At 36.3% G+C, this 27,584-nt stretch overlaps 1 protein-coding gene across 1 annotated transcript in view; it reads right to left on the bottom strand.

Moving 5' to 3' along the window:
• The window catches only part of PPM1L (protein phosphatase, Mg2+/Mn2+ dependent 1L), a gene marked incomplete at both ends in the record, with an annotated part of 229,189 nt that overhangs the window by 28,741 nt on the left and 172,864 nt on the right, over positions 1-27,584 (bottom strand). The window contains one exon of the mRNA XM_084232383.1: positions 18,105-18,279. Within this exon, the coding sequence (XP_084088509.1) occupies positions 18,105-18,279 (175 nt within the window). The remainder of the gene's footprint in view (positions 1-18,104; positions 18,280-27,584) is intronic.

Raw genomic sequence — 27,584 nt, 5'->3', positions numbered from 1 at the left:
AACCCACATCAATATATGAAAAAAGGTCAAATAATCTTATCCCTCATCTTAAGAAAAGAAAAAAAAAAATGAACAAATGAAACCAGGAGGCCATAGGAGGGATCCTTTATAGATTATCTGCTTCTTTCCTCTAGTCTGTTTCAATAGCCTTTCTTTGTCTTGAAATAATGGAAATTTCATAACTATGTGTCTTGGTTTACGCCCCATTGGTAACAGATGTTCTTTTAGATGAATAGATTTGTATATTTCGTTCCTTCTGTAGGTTTGGGAAATTTCTCAGAGTACCTTCTTTGTTCCTCCTGAAATATACATTACTTTTATATTGCCTCCTTTATGGAGTCAGAAAATTCTGTATTTATTTTTTTACTTTGTGTTTCACTTTCCTCTTTCACCTGGGTTCTTTGTACATTACCATCTTCAATTTTCTATTTGTTCTATTTTACTTCTATAGCTTTCTTCAGAATTTTTAACTTTCCTCTATTGATCTTTTAACATCCTGCAACATTATTTTTTAGTAAAAGTTACAATTTGTATTTTATGTTTATTAGTTTTATTTCTCAGGGCGTTCATTTGGTTTTGTTTGTTCTTTTTTGTGTAACTTTGATCTGTTTTTCTTCCATTTCTTTGAATTTTGTTATCATGGTAATTTTGGACTCTATCTAACAGGGAAAGATCTTCCATGTCTCTGCAGTTGGATCCTGGAGATGCTCTCTCTCCGAGCTGAGATATTTCCTTCAGCACTCAAGGTAACATGGGTTGTATTCTTCGGTCTGCTCATTTTATCCTTCTGCCTGACTGTCTCTCTCCTTTTCCTGGCTTAGTGTTTCAGCATGTCATTATGACATTATATTTTGTGGAGAAATTATCTGCAAATGCTTAATCAAAGTGGGTGGTGATGGGGAAAGGAGATGTCCTGTCATTGGTGAAAGTGTTATGTGGGTGTGTCTCATGTCTGTGGTACCACTATTATCTTTCTTCTCTGTTTCCAGACTCATGTCTCCTTGTCTGTGGGCTGGACTTTTAGCTCTGCTTCACAAGATCAGAATCCCATGGTGGGTGAGGGAATGGGGCTTAGTCAAGCTTCCTGTCCTCTTTACTTAGGACCCTGCCCACCCATGTAACCCTGGGAACTTCACAAATATCTCCTCTTAGGCCTCCCCGGTGGAGCAGTGGGTTGAGAGCAGTGCTGTGAAGCTGTCTGAAGCCCCTGCAGCACCAGTTCGATTCCCAGCCAGCCAGGGAGATTCCCACATCGCATGGCAGACCTCCCCTGTCTCCCTGCTGCTACCCTCAGCAGTGTACTTCGGTCCTTCTGCCTGCTCTGCTCCCTGCTCTGTCTCTGGTGAATTCTCTCACCCTCCCATGCCTCTGGCTTGTACCCCAGTGCTTGTATAAATAGATAAATCTTTAAAAAAAAAAATCTCCTCTTAGTTAAGTGTGTGCTTCCATACCAAAGAGCTCTCCCCTGCCAGAGTTGTGAGCCAAACACACATGCACAGATTTGTACAGCTTGTTCCAGTCCCTGCTGCAGTCTATAGGCATTTCTCTCTATCTTTTGTTTTAGAGTTGAAATTCCAGAGTCTTTTCTGTTAGTCAGTCCTGGTCTCTAATGTCCAGGAGGTTCTATACTTTTTCCCACATCAGGTGGTCCTCTGGACTGCCTTAGACCATCATCTTGCCAGCAAATCAGGACACCTCTTCTGAACTTCCCTCCTATTCTCCTTCTGTTGTTTTCTTCAGATACATGTGCTCAAAATGTTAACATTTTCCAAGGCTCCCTTAATTTACACTATGCCTACTACCATCCCTCTGATGCCCCAGCATTCCTTCCTGCCTCCCTTTACCTTTCTATAGAGTCCTACACTAAAAGACATACTATATATTTACTTGTTAATATGTGACTCCCCCACCCCTCATTGTCTTACAAGTACATGGTAAAATAATTTTGTTTGGTTCACTAAATCTTTATTGTCTAAACAATACATAGCACATAGTATGTGTTCAATCAATATTAAAAGAATGAATGAGATGGTAAGAAGCATAATTGGAAGTGGCACATTTTCCTAATGGCAAAAGGGAAGGAGTCACATCAGAGGGAGTTGGTTTCAGTAGGTATTTGATGGTAAAAAGCTTCAGATACCAGAGTGAAAGGAAAAGGATAGGTATTTTGAAAAAAATCAATTACTAGTTTTTTATTCCTGATTGACCTTTAATATACATAGATTAAAATAAAATCATATTGCTTTATGATTGCTCAACAATATTCTATAAATTTAGGAAGTGCAGCTTCTCATTCCGATATGTGTATATGACTTACCAACCTACCACCAATGTTCTACTGCCTCACACTATTAAATTCACCTCCTATACCTATTCCACCCACCCCCCTTCCCCATCTCCTCTGGTAACCATCATAGTTTTAACAAGTTCTAAGATTTATTTTTGTTGTGTTTGTTAGTTTGTTTTATTTATATTCCATATATGGTGGAAACCATCTAGTAATTTTCTTTCACTTTCTGAGTTATTTTGCTTAGTATAATCACCTCAAATTCAATCCATGTTGTTGCAAAAGGCATTTCATCTTTTTAAGTAGCTGAATAGCACTACATTGAGTATATATATTACAACTTCTTTAGCCAGTCATCAGTCAATGGACATTTAGAGTGGGTCTGTGTCTTGAATATTGTGAATGATGTTGCTATGAATAGAGAGGTACATATATATTTTTTTCATAATAGTGCTTTAATATTATTTGAATAAATATCTAGGATACTGGCAATGCTGGATCATACAGTATTTCTATTTTTAGTTCTTAAAATTATCTTCATATTGTTTAAACCAGTTATTAATTTTTTTCTACCTTTAATTTTTTTCTAATCTTTAGCATTTTTCATAGTTTACTATTCAAATTTTTAAAAATTTTAATAGTGCTAAAAACATAATATAAAATTTGCTCTCTAAACCATTTGATTGTGTATTTATGTAGTGTTAACTATATTGTCATCATTGTGTAATAGATCTCTAGGCTTCATCTTGCAAAGCTGAAACTCAATTCTCATTGAACAATTCCTCATTACACCTTCACCTAATTCCTTGCGCCACCATTCTACTTTTTGTTTTTTAGAATCATAGGGTATTTATTTTTTTCTGATTGGCATATTTCATTCAGCATAATATCCACAAGTTTCATCCATGTTGCAGCATGTAACAAAATTTCCTTCTTTTAGAAATTAAATATTCCATTGTATGCATGTACCACATTTTTTTTAATCCATTCATTTGCTGATGGATATGAGCATTGCTGTGCAAATACCTTCCTTGAGTTCCTGTTTTATTATATTTATATATATATTTTAATTTTGGGATTCTATATCACATGGTAATTCTATTTTCAGTTTTTTGAAGAAGTTCCATACTGTTTCACATCATTTATATTCCCACCAGCAGTGCACAAGTGTTCCAATTTCTCTACATATTCACCAATACTTGTTATTTTCTGTTGTGTTGGTTTGCTTACTTTTTTAATATTTTAATTTTTTTTTAAAGATTTTATTTTATTTATACAAGTGCTGGGGTACAGGCCAAATGCGCGGGAGGTGAGAGGATTCACCAGAGACAGAGATGGGAACAGAACTGGCAGATTGACGAAATACACTGCTGAGGGGAGCAGTGGGTGCAATAGGAGAGGTCTGCTGCGCCACGTGGGACCCTTGCTGGCCGGCCTGCCGGGACCTAACTGGTGCTGCAGAAGCTGCGGACAGCTTCACAGCACTGCGCTCAACCCGCTGTGCCACCAGGGAGGCCCTGTTTACTTATTTTTTGACAGTGGTCGTACTAAAGAGATGTGTGAGGTGATATTGTGATTTTGATTTGTACTTCTCCAATAATTATGTTGAGTATCTTTGTTATATGCTTGTTGGCCTTTTATATGTCTTCTTTGGAGAAATAAGTATTCAGACTTTTTGCCCATTTTAAAATCACGTTGTTTTGTTATTGAGTTGGAGTTATAGCTTGGATCATTTTCTCTAGCCTGAGATTATAAATAAGAAATAGTCAGATTTCTTCTAAGCTTTGTTTTTCTTAAAAATATTTGTTTCTTCTGAAATTTCATTCTAACTCATTTTTACATGTATAATTCCTATTTATCTTATCTTTCAATACTCAGTCTAAAGAGGATTAGCTAACCTTTGTTGAGGACTTATGTTTTAACTGCTTTACATGTCAAAACTCATTTAATGCTCTAAAGAGCTCCCTCCATAAGTGGAACACAACTATTTTTATTTCACAGATGAGGAGACTGAGTCACACAGAGCTTACTGATTAATTTGCTCAAGGTCATTGTGTAAGTGACAAGACTGGTTCTAATCAGTGTTTAATCATTTTAACAACCACTCTTGCATAATTTTTCCTACTCTAGAAAAACTGTAGTCCTCACTTTTTATATTTTAGATCACATTTAATTGCATAAATTTCATGCTACTTTAAAAGGTAGCTTTCATCTCTAATTTATCTCCTATTTCTGAAAAAAGGGAATATTATACAGAAAACACAATGTTTAATATTTATTGGGAAAAATAAATAAATCAGAAAAAATGCTTAAAATGTAAATACCTTTAGGAGGCTACATATTAAATTCATATTAAGTTATGAATGTTTGATAAAAGATACTTATCTAATTCCAAATTTCAATAGAGAGGAACCGAGAGCTTCAGGGTACTAAATGGCCAGTGATGCTTTGATAGGAGGAAAAAAAAAAGACCTGGTGGTGTTTAATTAAGATATATAATTTTTTAATGACTGGTCCCAATATATTTATACAGTGTAGAGTTTCACATATTTTCTGATCATTGGGAAAAGATGGTTTTGTTTGCTTTAAAACTATAGTGTTATAGTTCTTGAGGTGTTTTCTTGCATTCTAGAATATAGAATGTTCTGATAATTGGCCAAATAATTGGTGTGTGATTCTTAGAATGATAACAACTGAGATGAGTGCTGTTATTAGATACAATCAGAAATTACAATTATTTATAGAATATCTTAAATCTTAATAGTGTAAGTAGACTCAAGCCATGTTCCTGAAATTAAATTCCTAGGAAGAGATTAAAATGTACCTGAATCTTAGCAATGAAAATTAATTCTTTAATGAATTGATGTTTTCATCATTACTTGAAACAAAGTATATCCTTTAATGTGGTTACTAGTAGATTAAAGAGGTTTTAATAAAATGTGTATTTGAGTTTTATGAAGTATTTACAGGTGAAAAAAAAATCTAATGACCTATTAGAAAGTACTGTCTACAAAAAGCTACTGTGGAGAAATTCCTAAACTGATTCCAGTGAACCTAGGAACAACCCAAGTGATTATTTCTTATTGGTAAGTTTCTGCAGAATATCTCATAAAAATGACAAAAGGCTACATGTTGGGAAATTTGTTTTTTTTTTTCTGAAACCAATGCAAACAGTATATCAGAAATATGAAAAATAAATTACTCCAACGGAACTATACTTTTAAAGGCATCTAATAACTTTTTTGTTTTTGCTAAATACATTGACCTTATCTCCCTCATTTTTTATGACTTGCTTTATATATCTGTACCCATTTACTGATTTCGTGCTTCATCTTTGTGTTTTTACTGGTCAGTTTTTGAGTCTTCACCTCATTCTTAGCTATAGAAATATGCAAGTTTTAAAAATTGCTTTTATCCTCTCTGAATGCTACTATACCAGCTTCATTGCTAAAACAGATTATTTTCCTGTACTTTGTGTGTGTTTTTCAAAGTTCACATTTTAAAAGTATGACATTTATATTTATTGAGGCAATGTTGATTTATATCACAGTATATGTTTACACCTCCACAGTTGTAAGTTAACTTTTTGATTCCCAAGCCTTTAGTGCTGTTCTCTTTAACACCTGTCTTGGATCAGCTTCATTTTTTAATTCTTTAATGGAAATTTGAATGTCTGCATGTATCCTTCTGACTCTTATCCACTTTCTGGCTCCTGACCTCTAACTACGTAAAGTACATGTGTACGTGAATGTTTCACCATTAAATTGTGCTTACAAATATCTTTAACCTTTATGGGGATATTTACTCAGTCATGTGTTCACATAGTAAACATTTATTACGTGTCCTAGATTCTGTGGATACAAAGGTGAAAACAATAGATCCTGCTCTGGAGATATTTAAAAGTCTTGGAAATGAAAAATACCTGTAAATCAGTGTGTAGAATACAAATACACAAGAATTTAAAGCCATAAAACTACCATTTTAAGGGCTGCAGTTAGAATTGGGCTGTACATTCTGTCTTGATTCTGGGAAGGACATTTTCAGTTAGCCAACGGTAAAATTTTTATTTTGTTCTTGGGGAAATTATGAAGAAAGCAAAATGGCCAAAATTACAGAAGCTGTATATTGAGATACAGGCATTGTAAACTGGGCATATGATCAGGAATATTAAAGTCACCAGATGATCTCAACTGAACTCAGAGAATTATTGGAAGCTATGTCCTTCAGTGGGGGGATCAGAGAGGGGATCAAGATGTGTGTGGTCCCTGGTTCAACATATCACATCACATGACATGACATCACAAAGCCGCTATGGAAAGCTGTGTGGCATTTTCTCAGAACACTAAAAGCACATCTACCATATGCTCCAGCGATTCAACTGCTAAGAATGATTCTACTCAAAGGGCACAAAAATACTAATTAGACAAGAAACTTGCACTCCTAGATTGACTGCAGCACTATTTACACTAGCCAAAATGTGGAAACAACCCAAATGTTCCAAAACAGATGAATGGATCAAAAAAACTGTGGTATATCTACAGAATGGAACATTACTCAGCAATTAAAAAAAAGAAACTCATGCCATTTGTGGCAACATGGATAGAGTTGGAAGGGATTATGCTAACAGAAATAAGCCAGAAGGAAAAAAGATGAATATCAGATGGTTTCACTTATATGTGGAATATAGAGAAACCAAACAGAAGATCAAGAAAAAGACAAAACTAGCAAGTTGACCAGAGATCTGAGGTATATAGCAAAGGAGGGGGAGAAACAGGAAGTCAAAACAGGGGAGGGAAGAGCACAAGGGAATATGGTGATGGTTCATGGGTGATATGGTGGCAGGAGACCTATGGGGACTACACCTGAGAGGAGAAACTGATTAATGTACAAAAAATGAACAACTATGTAAAAAAATTTTAACAAGTAACATAAAATTGTGAGAAGAATGTAAGAAATTCTTTTTCTTTTCTTTTCTCTCCCTTCCCTCCCACCCCTCCCTCCCTCCCTCCTTTCCTTCCTCCCTTCCTTCCTTTTCTTTCTATCTTCTTCTTCTTCTTTTTTTTTTTTTTTTTGCTCTGGCTGAAAGAAAGCATGGAACATTGGGTGTTTATAGCATAATATTTTATTTTATCCTCCCATATTATTCTTACAATAATAAGAAGTATTATTGTAACAAACTTTCAAGAAGCAAGCAGGAATAAGTAACACAAATGTAGTTTGTGTTATCTCTTTGAATAAGGACAAGATTAGAGGAATGGAAAGCCATGACTCAGGTCAGGAAAGAGCTTCTTAAGTAAAACTCTGATTCTGAAGCAGGTCTCAGAACACAGACTTAAAGAGAAAATAGTCAAGATAAACAATAAATTTAAAGGGAAAAGACTTCTAACTTGACTATCCTTCCTCATTTCATGAACTCTTAGTATCTAGCTAGAACCCAGTACACATTAAATGTGTTGAATAAACATTGTTTATTGTAGTGATTTATCTGTAGCTGATTTAGAAGAACGACTAATTCCCTTGACTAGATTACAGAACTATAGGGACACATTCATATACTGCAAAAACTCTTCATCAAATCAGCCTCACCAGAGATGGCCTAAGCCACAGATTTGAGACAAGGACGTGTACCAAAAAAAAATAAACACAAAGAAAATGCCTCTTGGCAATAGAAAGTGGCTTGAATACAGTCCTTTCCAAGAGGTAACTTGCCAAATGAAATTTCAGTGTCTAACAACTCCCAAAGATTGAAGTTAACGTTCTTATAAAATGCCATTAAACAGCAGTCCAGCTGCCAATGATTACACATCTTCTCTGTCTGAAAGTCAGCCAGAGGATACATTTTGCTTATATCTCACAATTACAAATGGACACAGTCCATTAGAAATTCTAGCACTTTAAAAACTAGCATCTTTTTCCCTACAGACTGAAGGCCTTACCATTAACTTGTATCTCATTATAATTTATTGTGAACATTCCAACAAGGTCTATGTAATTTTGATTATAAAAGCCCAATAGTGCAGAAAAGAAGAGCTATAGATAGCAATGGCATCATGTCTTTGCTGGCAAATGTAGTCTAAATTGTGACCACCTGGTATAATTATTTTCTTTGAAATGTACACATTTTCTTCAGTCCTCATAATCAAATACTACTCTAGAATAGGTAATACTAGTACAATGACAACTTGATTAGAAAGACAAACACAGCTCCAGTTAAATGTTTTAATTGCCAGAGGAGGTACTTCCTGATTTTAACTCTCAGTGATTAGCTCATGGTTTCCAGTCTTCTCAGCAAACGTCTTTAAAATGTAAAATTTTGTTTTGCCCACTGCAAAACTTGGATGTTTGCATTTTCAGAGTGTAGATGAGGAATTCTATTATAAAGGTAAGTGAGTTTGAGAATGTAATTTTTTAAATTCCCCATCATTATCACTTTCATAAAATTCTGTCTGAATTATCTTATTTAAAAGTTTAGAGAGGTCATAAGAAAAAGACGATTTTGATAACATGTTAATGTAAACTAATTCATGCCGACTAATTAGTATAAGTTGGGGAATAACAATTAGAACGTGGAAGGTAATGCTATGGCAGAGGGCAAGAGTAGCATTGCACAAGACAGTGACATATAACCACAGTGACAGAAGCAAAGAGGTAAAAAGAAACATTACAATAAGCCTGCCTTTGAAAATGCAACTGAAATTAAAGTACAACATGAACAGTTCAAGAGACTTATAGGTTCTATTATGAATTTCTATTTTACTTAAAACTTTCTTAATCCTACTGCTACTTCCTTCTTCCTCTAAGTATTTAATGTCCTATGAACATCCTCTACAGCACTGATGCCACTGCAGTCTTGTTCTGTTTCTTCCACATCCACACTGGCTCCCACTACCAGGGACACACATGTATGCACAGCAACCAGGCAGTGGAGTGAAAGGTCATGTGGTCACTGAGCATCCCTGTGGCAAGCATCATGCCTGGGTCAGATTCTGTGTCAGTGTTCCCAGAGTGAATAAAAGAACCAATGAATAAATGAACCAATGAATGTTAAATGAACTGAACGCAGAATTATGTATTGTTAAAGCTGGAAAAGATTTAAGAAAACACTGAATGAATAAATGAACCAATGAATGTTAAATGAACTGAACACAGAATTATGTATTGTTAAAGCTGGAAAAGATTTAAAAAAACACCTAACCCATCTAACCAACTATCTAACCAGAGCAGAAACATAACGCAGGGCAAGTGAATTACATGCAGATAATTCTAGGCAGTCAGTTTTCTGGTTCCTAGATGTCAGTTACTTTGTTTAGTTACTACTCCCCTACCATTATCTTGTGGGTTTTAAAATCTATGCTATAAAGGGAGAAATGTAAGAATTATATCTGAAATTCAAATCAGCTTAGTTAAAAAGATAGATGTTACTGACCAGAAAGAAGTTTTTTTTAAGATTTATTTATTTATGCATACAAGAGCTGGGGTACAGGCCAGATATGCAGGAGTGTGAGAGGATTCACCAGAGACAGAGCGGAGAACAGAACAGGCAGACTGACTGAAATACACTGCTGAGAGGAGCCGCAGGCAAGACAGGAGAGGTCTGCCTCGCCATGTGGGTTGCTCCCTGGCTGGCTGGGGATTGAACTCGTGCTGCAGAGGTTGCGGATTGCTTCACAGTGTGGTGCTTAAACCCTTGTGCCACCAGGGAGGCCCCCAGAAAGAAGTTTTTAAGTGGATTTTGACTACCTATTCTAGTGATATGGTCCCACTGATATATGACTAATAATTGGTATTATGAAAGCTTTTATTATTTTTTGATTAATCATTCTAACATTCCCATATTTTCAGAGATAAGAAATAAACCCCCAAATTCAGGGACTATATATGGTGAAGGGAGCTGAAACATGGATAAGAGAGAGGGCTATCTAAAAAATTTTACAAAAGAGAGGGCTATCTCAAGTAACTGTGGTTATTTCTATTCAATAAGAAACTACACAGCCATTACAAATTATTTTTATGAGCAGTTTCCGAGAACATGGAGAAATATGATTACATTTCAATGTTAACTGAAAACAAAGATATAAAAGAGGGCATAAATATTAAAATGTAACAGAGAAAAATGACTAGACTACTAAAAATGATGATTATGTTTAGATGATAGAATTAGAGATGATTCTTTCCCCTTCTATTCCTCATATTTAAAAAATGTTTTAAAATATATTTTCAATACCTTAATAATAGAAAAATAAAACAGATTTAATTTTTTTTAAAGATTTATTTATTCATGTATACAAGAACCAGGGAACAGGGCAGATGCATGGGACGGTGAGAGGATTCACCAGGGACAGAGAGGGGAACAGAACAGGCAGACTTACTGAAATATACTGCTGAAGGGAACAGCGGGCTAGACAGGAGAGGTCTGCTGTGCCATGTGGGATTGTCACCGGCTGGCCGAGAGATCAAACCCGTGCTGCAGAGGCTGCAGACAGCTTCATAGCGTTGCACTTAACTGCCTGCGCCACCAGGGGAGGGATTTAATTTTTTACAGAAATTTAGAAGTTAGTGTCAGAGGTTGCACAGCCAGTTTGAATTTCCCTTTATGAGTTTAAGTCCCTGTTTTATGCTGCCTTCTCAGTTATGCCAGTAAAGTCCTGGTGAGAATATCTTTTGAGCCCAGAAAAAATTTTTTTAAAGATTTATTTTATTTATTTATGCATACAAGAACTGAGGTGTGGGCCAGAGGTGCAGGGGGTGAGAGGATTCACCAGAGACAGCGTGAGGACCAGAAGAGGCAGATTTATTGAAATAAACTGATAAGGGGAACAGTGGGCAAGACAGGAGAAGCCTTCTGTGCCATATGGGCCAGTTCCCTGTCCGGGGATTGAACTCATGCCACAGTGGCTGATGATAGCTTGATAGCACTAAGACTTTAACACCTACACCACCAGGGAGGCCCAGAGATGGGGGTCTTGATTGAAGATACTAAGTAAGGAAAGCTTAGTGCTACCTCTTCTATTAGAGAAGAAACATAAAGAGCAATTCACCCTATTTGTTAAGAGTGAAGATCTTCCCGCAAATGTCTTTTACTCCATTTTTTTTAAGTTATTGGAAAACCAGAGAGGACCCCAAATACTTCCCAATCTTGTTTCTGGATTTGGTTTCTCATTGTGTGTTCATTTTTTCTCTATGACAGCAAATCACTTTTCTTTTGAGATCACTGATTACTCTGACACAAATGGCTTGATTAAATCATGGTGGTAACTTTTAGGCACCATAGATTTTTAAGAAGAACAAAATAGGCTCAATAGGGGGCAATCCTCCAGCTACTCCCTAAACTACTTATAGCACATTTCACCACCTTTTTTAAAAGCTATTTCTCCACAAAGTACATTACAGTACTTGATGTGTATTCATTGGCAAACAGCTTTTGCTTGAATCAGCTCTCAGGAATCACAAAGCAAAGGCTGGAAAATTAATGCTGTTCCTTTTCTTTTCACCTCCTCTGGGAAACCTGTATGTGATTTCCTGAAACCTATAAATTGACATGCAGGTCCCTAGCTTTAACTGAATCCTGAATGAACTCAATAAATAGAAGCTGAGTCCTTTCCTTTCCTCTTCTGTACCATTTAGCTCACTTACTACTTTCCTAACTGGCCATCTTTATCCCCCTCCTCTAAAGTCTTTCTTCTTGCTAAGATATTTAGGATGACATCAGAAGCCACACAAGTGAGTTACTCAGTCCTGCTGGGTCTCTACCATGCATACAGGTGATATACTGTTATTTTTAACTTGTTTTGACTTTTCCTTTTGTAAATATGTCTGATGCCTGTTTGATTTTTGCCAGTCTAGAAGAAATGAGGGATACAAGATGATTTCCCTTGCACTCCAACAATATTACTCTGAACAATATTACTCTGAATTTTACTTAGCAGTAATAAAAATCTTAGATATCTTAATGAGAATACATGAATGATGGATCAGAACCTCTCCCAAAACCAAGTTCTGTTTGATTCATACAGCCTCACTCTCTCATCCTACCAGAAAAACTATACCTGAACATATTCATGTGCAGGAAAGTTGAATGATGGTCTTCTTTTAATATGTTTAAACTAAATGGACTGTGTGAGGAGAGAAGAGAAAGACTACAGAGCAAGCAGAAGACTAAAGAAGTTATCTACAACCTTTCAGAACTAAGGATACTTGAATTCTCCATTGTCAAGAGACCAGCCATAGTTTCAGAAGTAAAACATCTATGAGATACTGTTTATGCCTTTTATTTATAGGAATATGTGCTTTAGGAAACTTTGGTGAATTACTTGAGTTCACATAACAAGTTTACAGCAGAACGAGTAATAAAATATGGGAATTTAATTCCAAGACCTCTTTCAATAATACCACAAGACCTGTTCAATCCTGTAATAGTCGAAACTTAAAAAATAAACCATGTGGATGAAAATCTTTCTAAATTGGTTTATACAATTTATACAATTCCTATTTTTATATGTAGTATATAATTAGCATAATTGAAACTTTTTTTTCTGTGAATCAAGGCCATTGTTATGAAGAGTAATGCTGTTAATTGTATAACACAAAGTCTATAAATGATGATTTTACTTAGAGTATACTTCAGTGCTGAGAATATCATAACTGCTTTTTATGAATACTTACGGATTTACTCTTTGTTCTTAATACTTGCTACTCTCCATGTCTCATAATACGCCAAGTATCATCACCTTCTCCCTGCATTCTACTCCTATACACATGTTTTCTAATATCTAGTCTATGGAATACTATGGCATACAGACAAATTCATACCATATTTTTTGTGGCATTCTTCATCATAGCAAAAACAAAAGAATACCATAAACGTCCAACAAAAGACAATGAATTATACTTTCAAAGAATAGATTACACCTAAAATTATCTTCAAAAGAACAGGTTTAAATGAAATAAGGAAATCCTTATGTAATAATAAGTGAAAGGAGCAAGATATTAAACTGTAAGATATTATCCACATTTCAAAAATACTTTCAGTGAGGGAAATCTACCAAAACATTTACAATGGTAGGATTACAAATATTATTCTCTTATTATACCATTTTACTTATTTCTACAATTAAAGTCTAATATGTTAAAGTCCAAAAAATAATTTTTAAAAAGAAAATATCACATTTTTAGATGTCACATGACCGGTCAGATCTGTACAAAATAAAATGCATAGACTATGTGAGAATCTAAAGCCTCTGTTATATGGGATTGCCCACAATTTTGTGACATAGCATGATTACATGTAGCTTTTGCCCACTTCCTATTTCTTTGCTGAATTTCAGGTTTATCAGGTTAATAGACAGTTGAATTGTGGATGAATAAAGCACTAGGAATGTATATCTTTAATAGGGAAGGGGGATAATGAGAGAGAAGAAAGAGAGAAGGATAAGTAATAGGTTTGAAGCCAATGCATTTAGACAAGTATGTAAGGTTTTCTCACTAATTGGTTTTTCAGAAGTTTAGAAGCCACAGATGGTAGTTACTGTGATAAATTACTTAGGTTGCTTTATCAGCAAATGAGGATTAATGACAAATTAACTCTCTAGAGACCAAAATATCTCCCATTTAATAACTAATTACTTCCTAAAACTGGAAAGGCTAAACTAAGAATGTGAGGATATAAAAATTGGGATAGCAAGGAAAGAAACTAAGCAGTTGAAGCAAATGAGTACTACTTTAGAATGCTTATATTTGAAGGTATTGGATTTTATTACCAATTTTCTATCCAGATTCTTTTGTATTATGACGAAGTATTTTCCTGTTAAATAGCAATATCTTTTTATATTTTTCTCTTCTTTCTTTGAATGAAATCAGTAATATTTGGATGGTGGAATAGAAGACAGTGACTTTCATTTATTCATAGATATACATATACCCAGCAAATGTTTCACCTCGTACAAGAATGACCAATAGTAAAATAAGCCCAGTGTAGGTAATTTTTTTTTAAATAATAAATTTTATTTTTATATTCCCCCATACAACTGCACATGCCCCATTCTGACCCCAATCCCTCCCCTCCCGGCCCCCACCCCCCAAAAAGTGTCTCTGGTTCATAGTTTTTTGTTGATTTTGATTTTCACTTTCTTATAGTTATTCATTTTCCTGATCCCTTATTTAAGTTTTCTAGATTCCTGCTATGAGTGAGACCATCCGGTATTTTTCTTTTTCTTTTTGGCTTATTTCGCTGAGCATGATCCCTTCCAGCGCCATCCATGTTGCTGCAAATTGCATGTGTTTATTTTTTTTGAATGCTGAGTAATATTCCATGGTATATATGTACCACATCTTCTTGATCCAGTCATCTATTTTTGGGCATTTAGGCTGTTTCCAAAGCTTAGCTATTGTAAATAATGCTGCTATAAACATAGGGGTGCAGGTGTTCTTTGGAATTGATGTTTCTGTGTCCTTTGGGTAAATACCTAGGAGTGGAATTGCTGGATCATATGGAAGCTCTATGTTTAGTAGGTCCAGAAATCTCCACACAGCTCTCCATAGTGGTTGGACCAGTTTGCATTCCCACCAACAGTGCAGGAGAGTTCCTTTTTCTCCACACCCTTGCCAACATTTGTTGTTGCTAGTTTTTTTAATATGTGCCATTCTCCCCACTGTAGGTAATTTAACAAAAAGACATTATTTTCCTTTACAAGCTTCTGAAGATAATTTTTAAAAATTGTCCTCTGTCTCTCCAAACACTACATGCTAAGAGTACTTTAAACTGGCCTGAGAGAGAGACAAGATCCAAATGTGCTCTCATTCAGCATTAGCACATCTGGAATATGATTTCTAAGGACTAACACAAACATGATATATTGTATCATTGTAATAGCTCTGTTGAATATTATTAGTCTAACTGCAGAAATGAAGAAACAGAGGATCTAAGAGATTAAAATGTTAAGATTATTATTGTTTTTAAACATTAAGTTTTTATTTTATTTTTTAAATTTTTTAAGTTTTATATATTTTTTACATCATTTTTCATTTTTGCACAATGTATGCATTTTCATCTTGGATATAGTCCCCATACAATTCCCATCACCCTTGTTTTGATCCTACTCACTCCCCCCCCACCATATACACAATGGAGTATTACTCAGCAATCAAAAAAGATAAACTCATGCAAATTGCAATAACATGGATGGAGCTGGAAGGGATCATGCTCAGTGAAATATGCCAGAAAAAAAAAGAAAAATACCAGATGGTCTCACTCATAGCAGAAATTTAGAAAACCTAAATAAGGGACCAGAAAAAAGACTAATCAAAGTAAAAATCAAAATCAACAAGCAACTATAAACTAAAATATTAAAGATTATTAAGCTAGAGGGAAGAACTAGAATTTAGATCCTTCAGCTCTCAGTTTTGCAGTTATTTCTACTGTTTCTTGCTAGAGAGTTCATTTATAGATAAGTCCTATGTCAAAGTATTTGCCCTTAAAGGCATTTGCGAGTGTACTTCTGCAGATGAACAGTTGCTCAACAACAGTGCAGGTGAATGGTATTTGTGAAGAAGGAAAATTAAGTGGTGGGAGTTTGCAGCTGATGCTCATTTCCACCATGTCTACTTGGACAACATCCATAGAGGATAGAATGCATCTCTCTTCTCAACACAAATCCACAATCATCTTTTGTTTTTCAGGGTTGAAACTAACATCCTCCCACCTAAGGAATTCTATTGAAGTTTTGAGCCACTTTCACTATTTGATTATAAATGTCCTGAGTTTATTTTAATAGCTTGTGGGTATTACAGAGTGCATTTGCTCCTAAATTGCTTAGAATTTTTCTCCAGAACTCATCAACATATATTTTAGCTTCCATCTGGACTTTAAACAAGATCTTTGATTTTTACATCTAAGATTCTATCCTACCTTTCAATACATTTTTCTTCTTCCAAGTGCATATATATTGCTGAAAATTCAACAAATGCCTACTAAGGGAATGAGAATATGCATCAGTGTGACGAAAGCCCAACTTTTTTTTTTTTAAAGATTTATTTATTTATTCATACAAGCACTGGGTACAGTCAGAAGCGTGGGAGGGTGAGAGAATTCACCAGAGCCAGAGCGGGGAACAGAACAAGCAGACCGACGAAATACACTGCTGAGGGGAGCAGCGGGCGCCGCAGGAGAGGTCTGCGTGCCATGTGGGACCCTTGCCGGTGGCCGGGGATTGAACCGGCGCTATTGAGACTGCGGGCAGCCTCGCAGCCCAGCGCTCAACTGCTGCACCACCAGGGGAGGCCCGAAAGCCCAACTTGAGTAGTAATTAGGTGTCTAAATCACAATTATTTCTGAAAAATCTGTAGGTCTCAATTTACTCACCATTATATGCTTTGGGAGACAGGAAGTGAATGGACTATATGAGTTGTGAGCTCTATAAGATGCCATGAATATTTAAATATTATTTTAATTGGTTTGATCATAGCCTTAATTTATCCATTATGAATGAGAGAGGAGACATTATTATTTTAAAGACAAGAATGTCAAAAACAAGACACAGACAAACCAAAAACTAACCATAGGTAGTTTGTATGTCTGAAAAATTAAAAAAACAAAGGACAAACAGAGAGATGTCTTGAACAAGACTAGCAATGTAGGTCCTGCCTGAATGAGATGCAAAGAAATATGAGGGTGATATGTAAATTGGGATATTTTAATAAGTAGAAAAATTACCTTAGTGGTTAGGTGTATGTAGTGTATATATATTTTAATGTTTTTCTTTTTGTTATTCAAACCTGAAATCAAATGTTAAGAATGCAACATTGAGACTGCTGAAATCATGATGAAGGAAATAAGATGCATTATAGCAATATCCTATGGAAATAAAGATAGAAGTTCTTGGTATTAAAATAGGGATTACTACCAACATTTGACCATTGGAACTCTACCTTCCTCCTTTATTTTGGGGGGATTTCAGAGGAAAAGGTATGACAATTTTAATCAAGATATTTCTCCCAAATTTAATTTTTATTAACAATTTTTAACAATTCCAAGTAATATCATAATGGTTTAAAAAAATTGGGTTTTATCAATCACATACTGGGACACAAGACCAACATCAACAGATACTCCAAGATTGAAATCATACCAACCATCCTCTCAGACCATGAAGACATCAAACTAGAAATAAACCATAAAAAGAAGGCAAGGAACCCTCCTACCTCATGGAGATTGAAACCCACACTACTGGAAGACTACTGGACTAATGAGGAGATCAAATAAGAAATTAAAAAATACTGTGAGTTGAATGGCAAGCAGGATACCAATTTCCTAAAGGTATGGGACGCAGCAAAAGCATTAATAAGAGAAAAATATGTAGCAATACAGGCTCACATCAAGAAACAAGAAAGAACTCAAAGAAACAACCTAATCTCACATCTCCAAGAATTAGAAAAAGAATAACAAAAAACCCTAAAACCAGTATAAGAAAGGAAATTAATAAAAATGAAAGCAGAAAGAAATGAAATAGAAACTGAAAAAAACATATCCAAAAGATCAATGAAACCAAAAGTTGGTTCTTCGAAAAAAATAAATAAAATAGCTGACAGATTCTATAGAAGAGAAAAATGGTGTTATAAGGAGGTTTGATATTTAAGAATCATTTTTAGGAATCTCTTGAAAAATAAAACTACCGAGAAGGAAACTTATTGTTAATCCATGCTATGTGAGTTTGAATTCAGATTGTCCTTCATATTCTATCTCAGAAAAGAGCCTAATTATAACCAAGGCATAAAGAGAAATTTCTACAGGGAAAATAAATGTTTGTATTAAAGACAAACATACCTGCTTCGTCATAGGATACAGTCAATTTTTCTAGCATTTCTCGGTCAATTGATAGAATCTGCTGTTCAAGGATGGTCTGGTAAGACAATACACTATTTTCCTTGTCTTTCTCATAGTCCTGAAGATGCTGTTTAAGGGCCTCTGGGAGTCGAGATTTTACATATTCAGCTGCAGTCTGCAGATAAAACAATCAGAGAATTTCATTAGTATTTCTCATTTTAGGCTTCTCATTTGTCCTCAGGTACTTTAGTGAGAGATTAAAGCACTCTGGAACCAACCCTCTAAGATAAGATTATCCTTGTCACTGTCATTTCTGGTTCTATTGTACCGAGGAAGGTGGATCTTCAAACAGACAGAACCATAGACCTCAGAAAGTTTTCAACTACATTTAAAGGTATAAAAGATACTGACTGGTGTAGCGTTCACTCAGAATAGCAATTTTACTAGAGAATATTGAAGGCCCTATGATAGTAATTTCACTGGATATACTCACTTGGCCTTGTCTAGGATACAGAAGTTAATGACTCATCTTAGCAGTAAGCCACCTATGCTATGGCATCCACATCCCTGCTTTGCTTTTCTTTACTCTAGTGCTTACACAAGAACTCTGCTAGGGATGATAATAAAATAAGAAGAATAGAAAATGAAGAGACCTAAGAAAATACTGTTCCTGAACCTGGAGAAAAAACTGTTTAACACTTAAAAATTTGGGCCTTTTATAAAACACCCTTTTCCCTCCCTCCTTTCTGCTTTACATTATCTGCACAACACACTCCCAAATAGCAACACCCAAAATTTCATGCAGTGATTTTCAATTTAGGTAGGAATGCTTCTGTTGGACACAGGAAGGAAGGCATGTGTATTTTGAAAAAGTTCCTCCCAATGATTCTTATATGTTCTGGTGGGTAGGGAAGATAGCACACTATTCTTCCTTCCAGTTGAGAATTACAATTAAAGTTAAACAGAATTTAAGGGAGAAGTTAAGCAATGTGTGAATCAGGAGAATTCTCAAATTTGTAAAACATATATCTTGAGAATGCCAAGAGTTTGGCATCTTCTTTCAGTACAGCTCTAAATCAAATGTACAATTTTAAAGTTGACAAAATAAATGAAGAGATGTGTTTATTTAAATTTTTTTCTTCGACCTTTAGTTTTTTTTTTAATTCTTAGCACAATTTAGAATGAAAAGAAACTTGACAGAACAATGACAACTAACTTCCCAGGAAAAGTCCACTGGGAACTGGTAGAGAAAAGTTATGTTTCAGTCGCTTGAGTAGTCAAATATAGCATGCAACAATTTTTATTTTTAGATTTATTTTTAGATTCCCTAAGTCAGTGAGTGAGACATTATAACTTTAAAATATCAGCCTTGTTCGATTTCTCTGCCAGCCAGCTAGTGCATAACAAATGAAATCACTCCATAAGATGCAAATGGATTCAGCACATTAACACAAACTATTTAACTCTATAGTTTAATAAAATTTTTCTCCTGACACTGGAAAACAAAGAGAAATACGGCAAGATAACTATTTTTAAACTTATACCATCTTGCTATTCAGTGTAACATCTGTATGTAAATTTTCTTCTTAGAAATATGTAAAAGATACAGCAAATAATTTTATAATACACATTGGTATACTCTGTGTTATTGAAAGTATACCACACATTTCCTTCTAATTGGGTCTAAAATCACAATATCGGTCTCTGAACTGGGCCTATTTCTTTTTATACTGGAGTTATATTTTGGTATTTAATTTCTAAAACAATATAATTTCATGTATTGAGTTCTTTCCATTGGAAAAGATTCTTAAGGGAAACAGAAAGAAATAAGCAAAATATTTCAAAACTCAAGATATTTCAAGAAATTACCTTTACAGTGAGGTGATGTTCTAAATATATCCACATATATGGCAGTTAAACCTTAAACTTAAGCATGAATATAAAAAAACCCAGGTTGTCAACAAGTACTGTATAATCTCACTTAAAATTGGAAATTAGAAAACTAGCAAATAAAATATGAACTCATATACAGAGAACAGATTGGTGGCTGTGGGGTGAGGGATGTGCAATATATGAGGTTCAAGGAGTGGGCAAAATGAGTGAAAATGGGTAAAATGGGGGACAGTCAAAAAACTTCGAATTATAAAATAATCAAGTCTCTCTTTCCTTTTCTATCAGGATTCTTTGTTCATTCTCATCTTTAAGTACACTGATTCATTCTTTGATTTGGTCTACTCTACTTTCATCTCCTTTTATATTCTTTTTATATCCTGTATTTCCATATATTTTTAAAAATATTTTATTTATTTATTTATTTATTTATTTATTTATATAAGCACTGTATAAATTTATTTATTTATATAAGTAAGTCAGAAGTGCGGGTGGGTGAGAGAATTCACCAGAGCCAGAGCGGAGAACAGAACAGGCAGACTGATGAAGTACACTGCTGAGGGGAGCAGCGTGTGGCAGGAAAGGTCTGCGCACCATGTGGGACCCTCGCCAGTGGCCTGGGATCTAACCGGTGCTGCAGAGGCTGCGGGCAGCTTTGTAACCCAGCGCTCAATCGCTGTGCCACCGGGGAGGACCCTCCATATTTTTTTCTTAGTTAGAATTTCAATTTTGGTCTTTTGATCATTGATCTTATTTCTAATGAAATTCACTTGTTTTTCTGCTTTTTCTTTGTATAATTCCAATTCTTTAATTTTCTTCATCACTGCAATTTTAATTATGAGTATGGTATCTGATAGGAAGATTATCTCTTCCATTTGTTTGTGACTTGGTTCTGGTAATTTGTTCTTACTCTGCAGTATTTTGTTCCCCGAGGACTTAGGTAGTCCTTTGCTGTGTTTTTCCTTCTCCCCATTTTGATTTTATATTGTTCTAGGTGTTAGGTGCATCTTCTGGTTCTCTTACAAGCTAGCCTGGGATCTTATGATGGCCTACTCCTCTGACTCTAGATGGGGTGCTCAGTGGGTATACTGGGGGATATTGGTGTGTCCTCCTCATCGAAGGCTGACCTGGCACCCTGCTCAGGCGGTAGGGTGCTGGCTGCAATGCCTTGGAGGCAGGGGTACACTCACACTTTCCATGAGGCCAAAACAGTCCTGCTCACCTGGCGCCCCTCTGTGTGGCATGGAATTGGAAAGAAAATTTGGGTGGAGTGCTATTTTTAAATGGTGGTCCATTCCAAACACTTAAGGGAGACCTGAAGCTGAGAGGCAAGTCTGGCAGGAAAGGGCCTCAGGCTGAATGAGTGTGAGCAATGGCAAAGGACTAGGACCAAAGACAGGAAAAGGACATAAAGAGGACATAAAGCAAAGGAGATATTCCTTTCTCACACCTTCCCTTCCAAGAGCAGAATTTCTTATCATTTTTAGTCTTTCCCACTTCTAATCTGTTTTTTTAAGCATCTTTGAAAGGACAGTCTTGCATTTCCTGAGTTCATAATTTTGATTTTTAAAAAAAGGTGAATTTGACTCCTTTAAAAGAGACAGCATCAGGAAAAAGTAACAGGCTTAAACCTGAGTATATAAATGAAATTCTATGCTTTTTACGGAGATTTGAGATTGCTTTAGAGAACTTAAGCTGTAGATATGCAAATGCTAGTCAGTCCTGTGACAAAATGACCACCTCAGAGGGCATAACACTCAATATGTGAGAGGCTTGAAATCATATAACCTACTGAATATGGAGATTATAATTTTCATTGAGTTTAAACATTAAAAAGATGACTGCTAATTTATATATTATTTAGGAAAATGCCTCTGGAATTCCTTAAACTGTTGGAGTGGCCTTGTATCACCAGGCCAGGACTGGTGGCAGCTAATGAGGACTTTTCCTGACTGCACAAATGTTGGCGCTTCCTTACTCCCACCTCCTATGGGAGGTGGGGACAGCAGCATAGGACCAACTCTGCTGGCTGAAGTCTGGAACTGAAAGCCTTTGAGTGGGACTCAGGAGCTAGTGGGCTTCTGGGAAGGGGGTGGTGCAGAGCAGCTATTTTAGGGAACTCTTACAAAAGGAAGGGGATCTAATCTCTGGCACTTTTGTGTTGGAGAGGCTATTGATAACAGTTGCACCACTGGCCAGGTAGCCTGTGGACCTTCACCCCACAGGATGTAGAGGTGCCATTACAGCAGTGGCTAGACTTGGTAAGATTCCCCTAGGCCCAGATCCCAGCCCCAAGTCTGGCTTCAGCTCCAGCTTCAGCTGCTGAGGGTTGCATGTACTTCCAGGCACCAATACTCAGTAACTGGATCACTCTCTCTCCCTTATAGTTCTTATCCTCCCTTGCTTAACAAATTATTCTTTTTCTGTTTTACTTTCCAAACCCCTTTTTTTTTGTTAATAGCATTAAGACTCAGAACCATTAAGAGATGAGAGAGGTTCTGAGTGTCATTTTTTAGTACCTTTGCCTGCAAATAAAATCAGACATCTTATGCTTATTTAATCTGAGGCCATAGTCATATGGTAGCACAACCATGCCATACTGTGAAAATATATAACTCAGAGTCTATTTCCTGAATTATGGTTTCCTGAAATGTAGCTGGTTGTTTTATTATGTATATAAAATTAAACTAACTCCCTTTTCTATATTTCTACTCTCTAATCACAGTAAAATATAACGAGCCAAGGTATTATATATGTTTAGTCAGGTGATCCATTTTCTCATCTTATTATTTTGATCAACTCTATATTCAAGCTTTAAGGGATTAAAAAACATATCTGTTTATAGTCAGAAGAAAAGTTGAAGTCATTTTCCTCTTACTAAAATGATGATTAATGAATCCTTTTTCCTGCAATTATCATACATATTCTAGAGTCAGGAAGAATAGGCTATACAAGTTTCAATGTCCTTCTTTTAATTTTTTTTAAAGCACACATACACATGTAAGTTCTCTTGAAAGATAGTAACATAAAACAGCCTACCAGCAGACATGTTCATAAATTTGTTGAGAAAACAAGCATCACTAGGTAAAGCAGGTTTGTTATTTTTTTTGTTATTTTTTTTGTGTGTGTGATAGGTGAGTTCCTGTTTTTATAGCAGTTACAGAAAGAAGAAATTGTTTTTAAATTTTAAAGCTAGGAAAATGTTACAGTTGGAGGGTCCACTTAACAAATACAGAACACAACTCAAACACAGAGTACTAATAGCAGGGGTTGTTTACAAGGAGGAAATGGGAGAGAAAAGAAAAAGAAGGAGTTCCTAACGTGGCAAATGCCTTTCTGTCCTACTCCTGACAGTATTCATAGTCTAAACCAAAAATGACTCATGAAAGATGGTGCCAATCCACTGGGCACCAAGCAGAAGAGATGAACCAGGACCCAACTCATAGTGGCAGTGGGAAATGATCATAGGTGGCAGAGGCATCAGTGTTGACTGGAAGTGGTACAGGCATTGGCAGGTATTGTGGTAGGCAGCGGCAGTGACCAGAAGTGATGAGTCATAGAACAGAAGGTAGGAACCAGAGTTTGCTCCCTGAGTGATTGTCTGATTGAATCTGCTGCCCCAACTATTAAACTTTTCAGGATCTCACTGCTACTACCCTCGCTCCCAACAGCTCCACTCAAGAAAGTGATTAAGGCTCCATCTTCTATGGGTGGGCACCTGGCAGTGCCATTTGGTAGGAGGAAGTTTCCAGAGCAAGGAACAGTGCCACTTGGACAATGGACTTGGCATGACTAAGCACCAGTAAAGTCAAGCACAGCTGACAGACCCTACCCTAGTGAAGGTGGCGGTGAGGATGAGGGCACACACAGTGGAGGTGGCTGTGGTTGACGAGGGACCAGTTAGGGTTTTTCCAGGGATGGCACCACTGTACCCAGAGCAAATTCCTGACAGTGCCACTGAACCTGGAGTTGATGCACTTCTTGGGGCCACAGCATGCTCCTTTTATAATTTCACAATTTAAACACTTGAGATATAAAGAAAAATGGAATGTATATTTGCTTACAGAGATAAAAGTGTTTCATATTAAAAAAATAATTGTTTATTATAATAAAATTCCCTTCCTTTGCTGAACGTGAGGGAAAGTTAACTTCCCTGAATGCCATCCAAATGTTTTCTAGACTGTTCCTTGAAGAATGCTAAATGAAATTGCCCTTGGGGATTCAGAAAGCCAATGGCACCAACTATTATAAATAAATTATAAAACATTTATGAATTATTAGTTCAAAATACTCTGTTGCTATAACAACAAAACAGTTCAGTCAGACAAAATGTTCCTGGACTGGCAACAGGATCAGAGAACCCATTTTAGACCTCACTTGACTTTTTTTTTTTTCATGTTTTCTTTTTTTATTATTAATTTTATATATTTTTATATCATTTTTCATTTTTGCACAATATATGCATTTGCTCCGTAGTTCCTGTTCCTGTCTAGTTCTTTAGGAAGCACCACCAGTGATAGGTGTGGTCATGGTGGCAGAGGAGCTCAAGACTAATGCCAGTTGTGCTGATGTATTACATGACTTTGAGAAGTGCCTTTAAAACCAGTGTTAGATTTAGTCTTCTTATATGTATAAGAAGTGGGGCTGGGGGTGTGGAGAAGGATCCAATTTTCTGTTTAGGAATATAACAACTGTCTTATGTAGTGTGGTTTAAGTAACCAGTAGAAGTATTTCTGACACAACGTCATTTTCCTTTTTGACTTTCTAGATTCCTGACATTCTGTCATTATAGTTTTCAATCTTTGGTTTATGCTATTTCTTCCCCTATCAAAAGACAACTATTTTAAAATAACTATTAAAATACTAAGAAATATTTAGTCATAGTGTGGACAAGTTGATCAAATTTTCACATAAAGTGGAGTAGAAGGAGATGCAGTAAAGCATGCAGAGAAATTTGTGGGAATCAGAAGTAAATTGTAAAAGTGATGCCAGAAAAGACAAATGTTGTCTACTCTGAAATCTAATACTATATGGAGGAAAACACAAAATTGTACTGTTTCAAGGTTTAATTTACTCTTCTATATCTCTGCCTTCACCTGCCAGATCTACTATCAAAACTTTTTCTGAGGTTAACTAACAAAGAAAACTTAATTTATTACATCCCACACATAGGTAAATAAAGACTGAATTCAGTAATAGCTACTGAATGCACATAGCTAAGAACCTTGTCTTATACAGAGTGGAGTCATCACTTACATTTCAAAAGCAGTCTTCCAGAACAAAGCTGTTCCCCTCACCTGTATTGCTACCATACAGTCCTTTGTTGCTATCATAGCCCTCAATCACTTCATGGGTCCCCATCTAGTCACCAATTTGCCTCTTCACTAGTTTATGAGCAACTAGAAAGTAGGGCAAATACATGGGTTTCCCTAACACCTAATCAGGTAGGCATGTTGGAAGAAAAGGTTAAGGAGGGAGTGCCTGGTTTAATATTCCACAAATGATAATTCTCCATGACCACAGAGACACAAGGACCAGTCCCACTGTGTTTCTTCATGTTACTCTGATGTTTGCCACTCTCCTGCCTTAGGTATATAAATGTCATATTTTATAATTCTTGAACATCAAGAAGGAATGGAACTGGTGGTTTGGACAGAGACAGAGTCTACTGCATCTCATACTAAGAAGGCGTTTACTATTATTTTTGTAAAATTTTGAACTCAAATGAAAATATGAGAAAAATGGATCCTCTTTTAAGAAATACACACATATAATATTTTGTGTACCATTTTAGGAACCCAGGTTATGAAGTCCACAAATTGGGCCATAGTGAAGTCTTATTCGATCCATACATGGGTAGGGCACCAAGGTCAGGACTTTATTTTTTTCTAGGAAGTGTAACTTGATCATCAGTCCTCAAGTGTGGCTGACCAACAATAACTGGATCCCCATAGCCTCTAGGTGCCATTGGGCAAGGCGGCTTTGTTGGTGTGAGGTAAGGTGGCCTCAGCTATCCTTCCTCACTGTGGACAATTCCCTCTTCCCCAGCTCTGGCTCTGGTTCCCTGAAGTCAACTGACCCACCATCTTGCCCTGACCTGAATGCAGGCTGGCCTGGGCTCTCTCTCCTTTTATATCTGATTCTAGGACTCAAAAATGAACCTATCAGGTGCAAGCAAAATAGACTAATCAGGTGCAAACTAAATGGACCAATCAGGTTCAAGTCCACTTAATTAGTTAATTATTCGGATTGAAAAATAGAAAATGAGCTGATTAGTACTAAATGGTCTAATCAGATGCTTGGATTGAAAGCAGTCCTATCAGGCTTATAGGGTGGGGGACTCTGAAGGGGATACAAGGCAGATCAAGAGCCAGCTTGAGTGAGTGTGCAGCTAGCCTCCCAAGTTAGAAGGATTCACTGGGCCACATTCAAAAAGCACTCTCTTCCTGGCCTTTGAAGAGATTGATTCTGTTCCTGACTTCCAAAGAGAGAAGACAGATTCATTCTTTTCCAGGCCTTTGAAGAGGAAACATTCATCAGATCACCTTTGAAAGAAGGCAACCTGTGGAGAAAGGAGGATTCATTGGACCACCTTCAAAGGAGAAGAGTCAGTGTGCAGTCAGCTTCCAAAGAGAGGAAAAGATTTGTTGAACCACCTTTTAAGAAGAAATCAGCAGCCAGCCTTAGAAGAGGAAGCATCCATCAGGCCATTTTTGAAGAAGAGGAAATCTGCTCCCAGTGTTTGGAGAGACACATTGAGCAGTCAATCCTCATGGGATACACCTGACCTTCGTAGACTCTGTAGACTTTGGAGACTTTAGACCTCTGCACCTCCACAGACCTCCACAGAGACTTGGCAGCTGCAACTGCCTCTGGCACTTCCTCTCATATCATCTGCAGGGAGCACTGTCTTGCTTGAGCCAACATCTCTTGAAAAGCTGACCCACAACTTCTGGTTCTCCAACACCACCTCCTGGTGCTGTTGAGTCCACTGTTCTCTGGTTCAGCAAACAACTCAGTCTTCAGACTGCTGCCTGTGGGCTACAGCAGTGTCACCTCATCTTCCATAAGCAGCATTTGTTTGGGACTGCTGGACATTATCTGGGGTGATATAGTTGGCCACTTGTGACCACAAAAACTCTTTTCTTTTCCCAATCTCTTGTTTGTTAAATAAAGCATACTGTTGTTGGACCCTAGCCTGATTGGTCTTGCAAGTGTGTGTGTAGGTGAGAAGCCACTGACAGTGATTCATCCCCCATTTTGGCACTGTCACTTAGCACTCTTTGGAACTTTTTGAACACAGTTTTTATATAGTTTCACAATTAATTAATTTTGAAATGTTTCAGTACCATTTCTGAATCACCTGGGTAGAGTTACAGGATGTCTTCTTAAAAATGCAGAACATGGTTCTTGCTCCATATGTAGTAATTCAATGTATTTTGATTAGGTCTCTAGAATCTGCTTTTTAAAATTCTGTTGTATTTTACAGGCTCACTAAAGAGTGAAACTCACTATATTCTAACCCTGAGAGATACGATTTTGTAAAGTTTAGGCATGTGCATTTTTACAAAGCTATATAATGAATTCTGA

Source organism: Talpa europaea, assembly GCF_964194135.1.
Source record: "Talpa europaea genome assembly, chromosome: 4".
Classification (NCBI taxonomy): domain Eukaryota; kingdom Metazoa; phylum Chordata; class Mammalia; order Eulipotyphla; family Talpidae; genus Talpa; species Talpa europaea.
The sequence above is the reverse complement of the archived record's forward strand: the minus strand, read 5'-3'. Positions and strand labels throughout refer to the sequence as shown.